The sequence below is a fragment of the Fulmarus glacialis genome, unplaced genomic scaffold (genome assembly GCF_000690835.1).
Source record: "Fulmarus glacialis isolate BGI_N327 unplaced genomic scaffold, ASM69083v1 scaffold4846, whole genome shotgun sequence".
In the NCBI taxonomy this organism is placed as follows: domain Eukaryota; kingdom Metazoa; phylum Chordata; class Aves; order Procellariiformes; family Procellariidae; genus Fulmarus; species Fulmarus glacialis.
Genome location: NW_009217361.1, coordinates 10,326 through 24,746, shown reverse-complemented (window position 1 = coordinate 24,746; position 14,421 = coordinate 10,326). Strand labels below are relative to the sequence as shown.

At 35.7% G+C, this 14,421-nt stretch overlaps 1 protein-coding gene across 1 annotated transcript in view; it reads right to left on the bottom strand.

Moving 5' to 3' along the window:
* Nucleotides 1-591: 591 nt before the first annotated feature.
* Nucleotides 592-14,421, bottom strand: part of LOC104078110 (syntaxin-binding protein 5-like) — a gene marked incomplete at both ends in the record, with an annotated part of 17,433 nt that continues 3,603 nt past the window's right edge. The window contains 3 exons of the mRNA XM_009579627.1: nt 592-675; nt 3,931-3,994; nt 5,131-5,265. Coding sequence (XP_009577922.1) covers nt 592-675; nt 3,931-3,994; nt 5,131-5,265 — 283 coding nt within the window. The remainder of the gene's footprint in view (nt 676-3,930; nt 3,995-5,130; nt 5,266-14,421) is intronic.

Here is a 14,421-nt window from a genome sequence, read left to right as displayed (position 1 = left end):
CTTTCAAAAAGCCTACATTCTCTCAAGAATCAAGTTTTAAATAAATGCCATTCAATGCCATTGGTTTTTTTTAAACCTCCCCCAGTTTTATTTCAAACCTTGATCTTATCCTACAAAGAAAAGGTGTGTTTATAGAAATATCCTAGTGAGACTATTTAGTGGTTTCTTCCCCCACTCCACGTTTTAGAATATGTGAGAGATTCCAAATGACAGAAATTGCTGAACTACCTTGTTTCAACTTAAGATTCAAGCTCTTAACAGAGGTGAAAGTCACACTACTCAAGAACAGAAAAAAGATCTGAAAGCTTCTCCCCTCCAGCCCCCAAAATTAATAAAGAAATCCCACCCACGCCACCATTCATTGCTTCATGAACTTCAACTCAGTGAACAGTTATTCGGTCTGAAGTTTCTCTTATTCAAACTCTATGGCTCTTTTAGAGAAAACTTCAAGTACTCGAAATTGCAGAGACACCTATTTATTGATCCACTTGTGACAGAAGCAGGAGAAGAAATGAAAAAAAAAAGAAAAAAATCGCTATTAGAAGAGCAAATTATGTCCTCATAGTAAGTAATGCAGATGAAAAATGTTACCTCATCATGTGTGTATCTGTAATCTGCCTTCTTTGACTTCAGATCCCATAATACCACTGTTCCAGACTCAAAGCCAATCAGAAGCTGCAATAATAAGCAGATACATTAAGTCTTTATAAGGATAAGCAAAATCATACCATTTGCAATGCCTGTAGTTCTTGCCCCAAAGACATGCAGCATAATACTTACATGTAGTAACTGCAAGTAGTTATGAGGACAAAAATTAGTGAGAAGCGGTGAAGACCTCAATGTTAGAGAGGTTTACTTTGTACCTGTTGTCATTCTCCTAAACTTCCAGCTAATACAACTGACATTCATGCAAAATTAGAAAAAAAATAATGCATTCTTCTGAAGAGTCCTCGGAAATCCCTTTGAGTTCCAGAAAGGTCAACATTAAACTTTCCTAAGTGTATTGCTTCCTGAGTGAAAATGGGGGAGGCTGGAAAACAGAACTTTTTATTGTGCATTTTCCTCACTGGAATTTGTTCTGCTTAGATTAGCTGGAAGAACACACTATCCTTCCTGAAGTTCTAGGTAACAGTTCATTGTCTATAAAGAAACTATGTAATTAAGCTTTCTCCAGATGTTAATCACAATTGAGATAATTGGCTAAAGGAACACCAAGAACATTAGATGTTTAGAGGAAGAAAGCTAGAGAGAAATTAAATAAGATTATTTTCCAAATAATCTTTTTGCTAGAAGTAAGATTAAACCATTTCTGCAGGGAGTAAAGATTCAAATTGCTCATAATAATGGGTCTAACACATTGTTGAGTATGTAAGTGTTTTGCTCTCCCATCTTACAGTGACACTTCTCTTAATGAAAACAAAACAAGGCCAACTTAAGGCAGTAGTTAACAGTCTTGGCATTTGTTATATAGAAGGCGGCAATGCAGCTTCATCTTTCATAGTTGCTGGATCTACTGTGAGATCTTTCCTTTGAGCAATGTTGCTACAGGAGAAGCAGTTCCTAGCATTAAGCAGCACGCCTTCACTCCCACTTCTTCTTCCCAGCACGGACATACAAAAAAGGAGTAGTTGGCTGCTGGGATTTACTCGCTGTTGAAACAGCCTATTTCCTGGGAGCAAACAGAAGCGCCCTGAGGAGTGTCCTTTGTATTACAAGTTAGAAAACACTGCCTTCACACACATGCCATTATAGTCAAGAATAGAGATCTAAATCAATGTGTCTATTACCATACCTAGAGGTTTTGTCTGGACAGTCTTTTCAGCATGTTAAGATTTTCAGTGTGTACAGTTATTTACAGTATGAAAAATAACAGAGGATCTCCTACCAGCTTACAGATAAAATATTTGATCTATTTCAGTGCTATACAGCACTAAAATACCCTAAAAATATTAGACGCATTTGATCTAGTAAAAGTGAGTATTGGGTTTTTTCTCACTACAGTGTCATGTATACTATTATTTTAAATGATCTTGCTTATCATAAGCCATATTTTATAATTTTTCTATTTTAACTTTAAACATTAGAAAAATCACAGTGATTAGAAGGCCAATAGCATGAACAAATTTTAAAAGTGAGTACATAGGAGGTTCTTGCAACTGCACAGGTTTTTTTCAGCACTATTTTTCTTATGAGAAAGAAGAGGAGTGTAAGGTCAGATTCTAAAACACTGATTGATAGCCTGATTGACAAAAACAATTTTAAACTTTAATTGACAATAATTAGATGTGGGGTGGGGGTGGAACACACCAGAATAAATAGATCATTTGTCTTTTCTGAAGTTACCATAGCTTCATTGCATTCATATTCTAGGGACCATGATTCTGGAATGTGATTCAAACCTAATTCTACAGAGAAACCCATTAGTTATGCACTTACTGCAGTGAGCATCATCCCAATGAAAAAAAACTCAGGAAATTCTCCTTGTTGGACTGAAACTGTAGGTGTCTAGGATACAAGCTTATAACTAGCATGCTGTTAAAACATTCAAACCACTGCCGAGACAATAGTATCATTCCCTCTCTTCAGTTTTACCCACGACTAACATGTCAAATGAAAAGCAAGTAAACAAAAAATTAGTATTTCTCCTGCATATGTGGAACAGTAGTAAGCAAAATTATTTTTTCTCTCCTTGAAGATTCTTCAGAAACAGAAGTCCAAAACTCTAGGATATTTCTGAGACATTACACTGACAAAAATAATAATTCAGAATTTAATTCATCAACCTATGCAATCGTTATGCCTGATTAATCTAGAGCAGAGTCATTAATGAAAATCTGTTTAAAGTGGCATCAAGGTCTCTCTGGCTAAATTATAACCATACACGCTTTTGGAAAAGATACATGTAAGACTGCTGTTTTCAAATCCTTCTTTCATATTTTGCTTTATTCCTATTGTCAAAATTAAGGAAAAACTCTCACCTTTCAGTGTGGACCAATGATCTGAACAAAAGTTGCAGTAGACCACTAAGATTTGCTAAATAACTATATGGGGCACACAAGCTAAAGAGGCTGAAGATCCTTCATAGACTGGGTGAGTCATGTGATCCCATCCCAAGACTTGTAGAAGAGATCTGTTACCTGAAGCACAGACTTAGACTTACAACCATGACTTAAGCGGGGAATGTATGATTTGGTACTACAGTAATTGCTGTCACCTAGAGAAGGCATACTAACATTTTAATTCCTTGCTTTCTCTTTTAATTCACGAAGTCTTCACTGTGAACTGAAGTTATGCGTTCTATGTTGGTTTTGCATGAGCCTCATAACAGATGTGCCAAAGCAAAGGGTAATACCCGTAGACTTACTTTAGTAATACATAAGGAACTCATGACCATTGAGTTCATAGCTCAAGTTCTTCTTTGTGGCTGCTGTGTCACAGGACATAAAAAATATTGTCCTGCGAGGGCTTCAAGAACATGTACTGTAAAACTTTTTGTCAAGATAAAAAGATGATTATGTTAATACTATCTCAAAAGAAGGAAAAGACAAGTCTAATACATTGCTCTTTCTTACAAGTTTTAGTTGAGTTGACTTCTCTGAAGTATCTAGTTGTATTACAGGCCAGTTAGGTTTTAAGCAATTTATTATAATCACTAGATGCTGTCTGCTAAATGAGAGTATGTCAGTTAAACCTCAAATAGCATGAAAACTGCTGCCTTAGATTAGCTAAGCTAAAGACAAAGTACACAGTATTCTATATAAATATGCTATATAAATAACCATTTTGAAGTTGTGAAACAGCAACACCCAAGAGCATTATAAAGTTTATTTAATTTCCATCCCACTATTTCTGCGCTCAGGTTATGATTGTTTTTTTGGTAACATCTTAATTGAAAAATAATGTATTATATAGTCTTTAAACATATCCTACCTTTCCTTCATCCATTGGATTGTCACTAATGTGGACAATAGGTCCTGGGTGAGATTTGGACGACCTAAACAAGAAATATTTCCATTTAATTAAAAAAAATTCCCCTGCCCAAAACTGCATCTCAAAATGACTGCAAGTAATATAGATTCTGAAGATACAGACTCCAGGTAAGCAATCTATTGATATTTCAGCATAAAGTCATTCCTACTTTTATCTTCAAGCCCATAAATACTTTCTGTCTATTTTTAGGTACTTAGTTTCTGTCTTTTTGTAAGATGGAAAGACTTATTTACTGCTTATCGCAACACAGAAAAAAAATTGCCATTAGCTTTACAATATCTATCTTAACGTTTGTTGTTACAGAATTGACACCATTGGATAAAATGTTTAATTTTATGCTGGAAACAGGTCTTGCCATTATCCATAAACTGCCCAAGCTGGGCACTGTTAAAACAACACAGAGTTAAGACTCTATGTTGACTTCTTGCTATTGAAGATGATGGACTAATGAAGAGCTGTGTTTGCTTCAACAGCCTTTGGCAAGTGATGGACTTCATATATGTTTTGAAGATAGACCTAACATTCTGGGAACAAAATAACAGCACAGGAACAGCAGCACACAATTATACGTTTTCATACACAAAACACTATATTTGCATACACAAATTTATTATTAAAAAAGGGGGAGCAATGGTAATAGCTGTAAAATATACTTTGCTCTTGGAATAGGCTTATTTAAATTTACGTTTTCAGCCAGTAATTTTATACTCTGCATGCATCAGCCCTCTTACAATGCATGTCTTTATACTTTGGGCTTTAAGCTCAAAACTGTAGAAGTGACATGCCCACCCAAGTACTAGCCACATCATATTTTAAGATATCATATTTCTTTATCACTACAGATAATGATTTTATGTCTATTTTATATTGTCTATTTTGCCTATTTTCATGTTTACTCGAAGCACTATGATAAAATAGTGTTATAGGCAGAAACATATATATTAACATTAACACTTCACGTTTATGAGAATAAAAGTATTTACATGACTACTTATGTACTTCGATCATGTATTTGGTGTAGTGAGACTAATATGGAGGCCACTCGAGGTAAAAATGACATTTCTGCAACTGATGTTAGTAACATCTGGGACACTTCTGTTCCCCCCACCCCTCCAACAGACAATACTTGGTTAAACTCACAGTTCAATGGCTTTATTCCACATGATGACATATCCTGAGAGAGTAAACGATTCCACATTGACAATGTGAATGTTTCCTCTTTCAGTGCCCACATATAGCCATTTACTTTGGAAAGGCAGATGACAAAACGTTATCCTGAAAGAGAAAGCCACCAAAAAAGGAATTAAAGTCTTTTAGATATCCTACACTTCAAGGTCTACATTGCCAAAAGGAAGAAGAAAGGCAATAGGCAAACAGGAAGAAATAAGACAAGTTACAAGTACAGAAAAGTAGCAAAGCCAGTACATAACAAAAGTAAGAGATGCACAGACAATGTAAAAACTTGGAATAAACAAAAGATAGAAAAGAAGGTATTCTAAAACTATTAAGTCATTCGGATAAAAATCACACAGCCACCTTTGAAAATTATCATATTGAACATATTTGCTCAAGATTGTTGTCATTTTAAACTTAAAATACAATACTCCTGTGTTATAATCTATAAGTCTCCCTTTGAAATCTATCTATTTCAAAGTTTTAAAGAACAAAGGAGTTTTAGAAATAGCCTTATGCAGATTAAGCTGGTTTCCAGTGAGGAGACAAAGGCAGAAAATAAAGCGTAAGAAATGTAAGTTTACATGTAACCCAAAGTATCCCCTAAACAGCAAACCTAAACCCAATCCTAAACAATTATAAAAGTAATTTTAAAAGTAGTTTAAATTTGGGGCTATTATTTTACTTAAACCATGTTTTAATTTTCTGCCTTATAGTTTTCTCTTCTGCTAGAAGGAAGTACCTGAATAAAACCCAAAAGCTAACGACTGTACCAGCAGAGAACTCTTCTTTGACTATAGCTCCAGTGCAAATATTACTATTTGAAAACTTGGTTATTTCTGTCCTCTTGGTTCCTGATTATTGTTTAATATTTCTTCAAAATTGATAAGGAACTGAAGCTTCTAAAGTATCTGATTTTTCTACACAACAGAAATACTAACTTGAAATTAGAGTCTAGAAACTTTCTGGAAACTGTCAACTCTAAATCTGACAGGGTCCATTATTGAAAGGAATTGCCAAACTACTTGGACTATCAAACTTGGGCTTTCAGAAATGTTTCAGTGATAAGGTAAAATAATTATTCAATGGAAATTTGTTCTGGCAGCTCTAATCCTTAGCTTCACAGCTTTTTGTTCTTGTTTTCACCCAGTTGGGCTCCCTTCTTGCCAAATCCATGCATCACTTCACAAGCCTGTTAATTATTTATGCAAAGAACAGCTTTAAATCCTTTGCATTAGATGCTGTATACACAAAATTAACTTTAGCACAAAAGCAAAGGCTAACAGCAGCAATGAAAAAAAATTGCTAATGGCTGAAAAGATGTTATTTGTATTACAGGTTTTAAAAGCTAAGGCTTCTGTAGTAGTACTACCTGGATCAAAAGTGTACCACTTTACCCTTTATATCACTAATTTCTTTCTAGTTAGGGAATGCAGTTTGCTCAAGCAAATCTTTAATTTATCCATTTTCTAACTTCCTTGATTTCTTATGCTTGAATTTTTAAGCCATAAGGCTGCACTAACTTTTTTCATTGATCTTTCAAAGAAAAAAGGACTATATACAAGATTTAAAATGCTCTTACAACCCACCGAATTTTTAGAGGCTGTAACATTTTTACTAAGCACAGTAATCTGCGAACACCACAGGTTAAAGACTTGAGTTTCCCCAACATTCTTGAAAAAAATATTTTATTGGAAGCTAAATCGCATACATCTGTACATGCACTTCCTAGGCAGGCCGCAAAACCTTACTGCCCAGTAACAGAGCTCTCCCACTACAAGCAGGTCATGGGGAAGGGGAAAGAGATGCAGCATGAAAACATAAGGCCTCAGCACTCTGGAATACCACAGCTTCTTTTTCTGCCAGGACTCCACGTGCCAGAAGCAGCTGGCAGCCACATCAGTTGGATCTAAAAACATGGCCTAGCAGCCAGAAATAATATTCAATTGTCAATTAGAGTTGCCCAACACTTCCATTATAAAAAACAATCTATTTCGTGTCATTTAAAAGGTGGGCAAAAATATAAGTTGGGGCTGCAACTTTGATTACTATACCAAAAGGGCAGCACTTAAAGTGTCCAATCCCTCAATACTCTTGATACTCTTCTTGAATATGCAGCCATACTCAATTTACTGTCTCCTCTGTGCAAGTGGAGTTTGTCACAAGTTAGCAAGCAATGAAAGGATTCCACACCAAGAGTAAATCAGAGTTGAACAAGTAACTTTAGAAAGTGTTTACAAACTCTCAGAGGCAGGAGGTTAAAGAAAATTCAAAATTGTTAAATATAGGCACATATAAACCAGGGTTCTTAACCTTATCCTTCAAAGCGTGCTTTTACCAGTCTTCCACAATAGAAATGTCTTGTATGATTTTTATATAACCTAGAAAGTATTCTTAGAGCTTTTATGTTTCACAGAACAACTGATGACTAGTTAAATCCAAAAGGAATTTGTCATGCTGATCCTGCTATAATGAAAGAATCACCATTTCACCTTGGATGTGGTGAATGTTACTTCATTTGCAAATATAATTTTATTTGCTATGTCTTTATTTTCTTAATAGAAAAAGTATGTCTTCCAACTTTAGGCAAAAATATAATTGAATTTCTGAAAGTGATTAATTTCAGATAACTTCATTTATTTTAGCAATTGACAGAATAACATTTCCAACATTAAAGTCCATGTACTGAGCTTCTCTCCCTTTATTGATTAAGGCTTCACCTTCAACTACGTAGATTTTAAACAACATTAGAAATGTCACAGCCCTCTTAACAACTAAAATTCAGTGAAGCTATGACCATCTGAAGGACCAGTGACATCATACTAGCATGTCAACATACAGGCTACACTCGGTGGCCTCACCTGCTTTGTTGAAAATTAGACTGAGAATTAAAGGGATTCAAACTTGTTTTGGAGGATGGAAACAAAAGGTCAGGATCGTCTTGGTGGTGAGGCAATACTTGCTTATTTAACACTTGGCCAAGGACAGCAAATTTTTTTTTCTGAAAAGTGCAGATTTTTCTTTCAGAAACCTAACTTTCTGCCACCATAAGATTAGAATAATATACTCCATCCGTAACATATTTTAAGATCAACAGAAGTGGAAGCTGCCATATAATGCTCTGGCCATTTCTACAACTCAAGCATTCTTCCCCTTCTCGCCCTGCCCACAAATGGATACATAAACAAATGTGGAAAATATAATCAATTGTTGGGAACAGATCAACAGGACTACAGATACACTCAACCCAAGGGAAAAATTTTTGCAAGTCTTTCTTGCACACAAACCTCAACTGCCTGAAATCAGTCAAAAGCAGAGTACCATACTCTTCTCTTCTATCAAGCCATTCTGGCCAAAAATACTAGAACAGAAGCATCTATAAAAAATAATAGACAGTTTTGTGTATTTAAAGAGAGTCTGGGACTGTCTGAGCCAGTGATCACAGAAAGCAGGCTTTTGCAGGCAGCTCTTTCAGGGCACAACAGATTCCTCATGTTATCTCCAAGGAAATTTCATCTACCTCAGTCAGTATAATACATTTTGTGAAGCAGACTGAACTTTTAGCATAATGCAAGTATTGTGCATAGCACTTTATTCTAAGTGTTTCACTTCCCCATACCTGCAGAAAGAAAAAATCCCTTTACAGAAAAAAGCTTTAAAGAAAATTTTTTTTAACCTGAAATCTACAGTATGATTTTAATATATGCTAACATCATTTCTAAAATGAGGTACTGTTATGCAACCCCAAAACAGTGAGGGTAGGCCTAAACTCTACCGTAGCTGTGCTTTTTCCTAAGCACAAAATCTTCCTCCTCACTGCATACATATTTGCAAAGCCACTCCTTCCCCTGTCCCCCCTTCCAAAAAAAAAAACCCACAACAAATTTCACTTTCCTGTGAAATGAATTTATAAGACTTGAACCAATAGTTCAAGAAAACAAAATTATATACAGAAAACCCAGTGGTACACTAGCAGTGGAAAACATTGATAAAAGAAAAACCCTCACAAAATATTTCTTGCTCTTACTGTACTTAAAATATAATTTATGCAATTGCTTATGGGAGAGTATTAGCAGTGACAGGAGAGTCTTTAAGAAGCCATTTGTACACCTACTGAAAGGATTTCCTTTCTTAACTGCAGACCATGTGTCTTTTCTGATAATCTGTCAAAGTTAGTGAAGAAAAATCTTAATTGTGGTTGTTTCACAACATGTATTAAAATAGTTATTATAGCAAGTGATAGTATTCCCTAGAAGAATTTAATTACAGAAATATTAAAGAATATAATTTATTAAATTATTATATAAGTCGAAGAATTAGGCTTTTAAGGGAAATATTAAGTAAAAATGACAGGCTGTTATCTTGAGTGTATTATTATGACAACAGAAATCCTTCTAAATTAATCTTTACCTTTCCTTAGTCTACTGCATTATGAAGTATTATATGTTCTTCAGAGTTTTCCACTGCTTTAACAATGCACAGTGACAAATACTTTGATGAACGACAAACACTGACAACAGGTTTTATTTTTACGTCACTAAAACTATTTCTAGAACCTCAGGCTATCATTATAGGTCTGCAGTTCCTGTAATTACACTAGCAGCTCAGATCATTATTGTATATGCAAAATAAAATTTTCTAAAAAGAAAAGTGTTAAGCTACTAAAGTTGTATTCTGTATACCTCTATCTTCAACCTTTCATGCATGAGACAGCCACCATGTAAAATTCAGAAGCTGAAAAGTCTAATTCTTATGTTAGCCTAGACTCCACGTCCATAGTCTCTTGTCAAGTCTTCAATGGGCATAAAAAGTCAAGAGCCAGTGTCAGAATGACATACTGCTGGAAGCAAGCAGTGGCTGTGATTTTGCCAGACTACTGCAAGGGGTCTATTTCCAGATCTGGTAACTGGAATAAGCTTAAAATACCAACCTGTATGAAAAAGGCCTGAAGAGACACGCAGGCACATGCAGACGAAGAATTCTTCTTCAATGCATCCCAAAATTTTCCCCACAAAAGACCATGTGGATAAATGCAGTATATCATAAAAACTGGACCAGGTACTTCAAACCCATTTATATGCCATTACAGCACTCCAAATGATGCTTGTCCAAATACGTTCACTTGAAGGGCTGCCTCTAAAGGCAGCTGAGCAGTACCTATGTTCAGTATCTGAGTTGTGGTGTACACTAGTGATGTCAAGACGGAGTAATGGGAAAGCAAGAGCCAAGAACAGAAATAAAATTGTCACCACTGATGTGATCAATACTAGGGCCATTTAGGTAATTTTCCAGAAAAAGGCTCAATTTTAGGGAATTCCTAGGTTGCTGCAAGTATTTGTATTTTTATGATATAATGTTCCTAATATATTTCATGGTTTACATGTTCTTTCCTTTACGGAGTCACGTTTTACCTCTCCGTTTTAAGATGGCTTTTCAAGCTTCAGTTGTACTTCACTCAGAAGGTCAGAAGGGGTCTCCATGTTTTTATTTAGACACAAACAGAAAAGGGCTGCTTCACTGCTTGTAATGTTTACAAAAGACCAATGCACACATGCTTTTTGAGGCAACTGATTTGAAAACTAAGAACATTTTCCAATATTGAAGGAATTCACACTAAATACCCTAAAGATTTGCGGATCTCTTACCACTGATAAAATCCCCTGCATTACATATTTATGCGCTCCTGTTGGTATATCTGACGTGACTCAAAAAGTAACCACCACCTTTGGCATCAGAAGACACTCGGGTAGCTTGCTCTAACACATGCAGTTCAGGCTGAACATTTAATCTGGGAAGTCACACACAACTTAAAAAAATGGCCATGTCAGAGATGTAGCTTTCCCATGGGAGACAGAAGAATTATGCCCATCACTGAAGGAAAAAAGTCTGTAGGACAGGCAGGGCTTAAAGACTAGAGGTTGAATTCTGCCCAGCAATGTGGTAGTTGGCCATTATGTACCTCGTACCGCTGTGAAAATCAGTGTGCAAGGAAAACGGCTTACAGGACAACAGATTTTAAAAACTGTTTCTTAGAAATCTGAAATCTCAGGGCAATAGGACTCAGCACTTCGGTTTTGCCTCAGTGCCAAATGCAGCAGAAGGCAACAGATGCAACTGCAGTTCCATCAACTCCACTGACACGTGGGACTCTGCATGCATGCGTGGCCTCAAGAAAACATTTTTCAAAGGAATCTGATCTTGCATGAAAGAGACATTCACATCTGCAGCAAATCCAGGCAGTCAAGAAGTTAATTTTCTCCTCCTAACTTCTTGAAACAAGATAAAACTCCTTCTAAATACATCATCTAGTGGGTCACCATTGAGTAACATTTTTAAGCCCACCAGGTAAAAGGTGGCTTTACATGGCACCATAAAGGCAAGCAGACCCAGCGATCATTTCCTTTCACTCTCATGAAGCAAGCCAGTTTAAAAAATGTAAAGAACTGAAGTCGTGTGAAAAACTTAGTTGTGTCGTATACTAACCTTGTACTTGGTCTATCATTGACTCTGCAAAGACCCCAAATATTTAACTTTTCAGAAGTATTGTTTGGATATGTATCTGCAATCCTTCTGTTAGTTACACTATAATCCTACCTCAAAACGCATAGGCCAAAGGGGAAAAAGCCAGGCCTCAAACAAAGGCTGGAAATGAAACAGTGATATTGATACACAGAAAGGGGAAGAAGAAAAAACCACAACCAAAAATCCACAAACAATGTCTATCATCACCTGCTCTCACAGGCAAGAAATGTCCTTCTGCTATCCACAAAGCGGCAGAATTGGTCAGTTTATAAATTCAGTGAGGTGGAAGGAAGGAAAAGTCCCCTCACAACTAATGTCTGCTAATGCACAGGCTGGGTACAAAGTTACAGTATCTAACAAGGTATGTGTCATAACAAAAGTTAAAAGTCTTGTTATTAATAAGAAGTAAATACAAGTGGGATTTTTCACTCACTCACTGTAGACAGAGTTTGTGTCTTAAACACAATGCTAAAGTTGCTGTTTACAGCAGGATACAAACCCAGCAATACTTAAAGCATAATTTTAACGCTGAATTAAGTAGTTTTCCTCAGCATGAAACTGCACAAATCCCACAGCACAAAAGTTGATGTATTAAAAATTAAACTGCTATCAATGCATTCATTGATCAATATGCAAAACACTGGCACACTAAACATAGTTCTATTTTTATGCTATGATTCTTGTTCTTGTCTTTTTAACTATTTCTGTTGGCATTAGAACAGGGAATCTCAGCTCAGGAAGGATGCAAGTCTTAAATAACTAAACAAATTTTTCATACTTGTACGTAAAGCTGATTCATTTGGGGTTTGGTTTGCAGCAAAAGAAACTCAAATTTGTCATCCCACACCACTTTTTTTTTTTTTTAAATCAAGTTAGCCTGTCATTTCACCCTCTCTTAAATTGCTTCTGTGAAAGTCCCTGGCTCATTAGTGATGTGTGTTTGACCTTTCACACCTTAGATCAGCACAAAGTTTAATAGTTCCTGCATGACAAGAAAACTAAAGCTAGATTGGATACCTAACTCACAACATAAGTTTCCATATTTATTCTAATAAGAAGTGTTAACTATGCTTATTTCAGAGTTAATCTAGCCTAACATTAACATTTGCTACTAAGTCAAAACAAATTTGACATGAGGCTTGCATTACATGTGAACACACAGCCATTTTATTATGTGTAGGTTATTTATACAGATATGTAGATGACAAAGAAACTACATTGTGATTCACCGAAGAAATCTTAGAGAAGTACAAAACCTAGGATACTAGATAAGCTCACACACTGAATTGTGTGTTCTGCAAAGAGGTACTACTCATACACTTTTAACTTGCATGACAAGTCATGCAAGCAACCCCTCCCCACCATGTATGCAGCATTATGCATTTATTTCCTGAACCCTACACACTGCTTCCCACAGTCAAGGAACAGTGGCCGAGCTTAGTATGACATGGGTTTGATATCTTCTAACTTTTATTTGGTAACTAGAACATGAAGCAGCTGCAAAACCCACGGAAATGCAACAGGAACAAAAGGCTAGAAAACTTGCAAAACTGGTTTATTTTTTACTGTGCTTCTGACATCTGCCAGTAATTTCAACTAACAGATTTGTTACACATCAAAAACTTCATTAATCACCAGTTCAGAAGACTTGCTTCAAATTACTAACCATCACTGGTACAAAATGCAGTCAAGAGCTATGAATCTATTAAATGGCCAGTTTCTCATCTACAGATACTCAACTCATTTAAAGATTCAAGAGGAAGCAGCATCTTTAAAGACTCTTGGCCACTACTTTCAATGTTTTGCTCAAATCTAAAGAGCTGCAAGTTACCCAATGAAGACATTTTCCACAGCTCGGAATGAAGCCTGCAATGGACATAGAATTATTTTGAAAGAAAAAGCAACTTTCTCACCATTCCCTGTTCTTAGAATTCAGAAGTAGAAAAGCAAGAATTCACAACACTTTCCAGTCATATACTAGGGACTGCATTCTGAACTAATTTACAGGTAATTAAATACTCTAATTCAATTTTCAGGTAAATATAAAAAATACTTAACACATGATACAAGTATTTATAAACAAGCTATGTCTGTTTTTTATTCTTTATTTGAAAGATGTTCAAAACAGGCCTGACAGCAAGCTAGCCAAACTAGATTACTAACAGGAGAAACAAATATGAAACCTAGAAAATACGTTAAACATTGGGCAGTAATTCTTCCATATGGCTAAAACCAGGGAATTCACCAAAGCTGGTAAAAGGCTGTGCCAGGAGAATACAGAATTCATTAACAAGTCATAACCTTATTTATTTTTCAATTTTTTTTTTTTTTTTAAACATGGTTCAAGAATAGTTTTCAAGACTAGAATATCCTTTAGTCTGGGTAGCTAACTGCTACAGTTAGCTTTTTCTGCTACAAACAACCTTCTAGTTCACATCTAATCCTTATATATTAAACTCTGATTTGGAAACAAAATCTGAAGAAAAATTGGCTTGTGACATGTTGAGCTCAACTCCTATTAAATAGGACACAAATACTGGTTTTCTGCAATGTCAACATACTTCCAGGCATATAATTTTAAACCTTAGCATCTGCAGAGTCCTAGAACAAATACTAATATAACTGGAATAGTTGCTTCAGTCATGTAGTAAAATTTGGCTTTGTTTCTCCTCCAAGGACATTTTTTCCAGTTTGTTAACTTATTGATTCTTTTATCCAAACTGATTTCCAAGATAT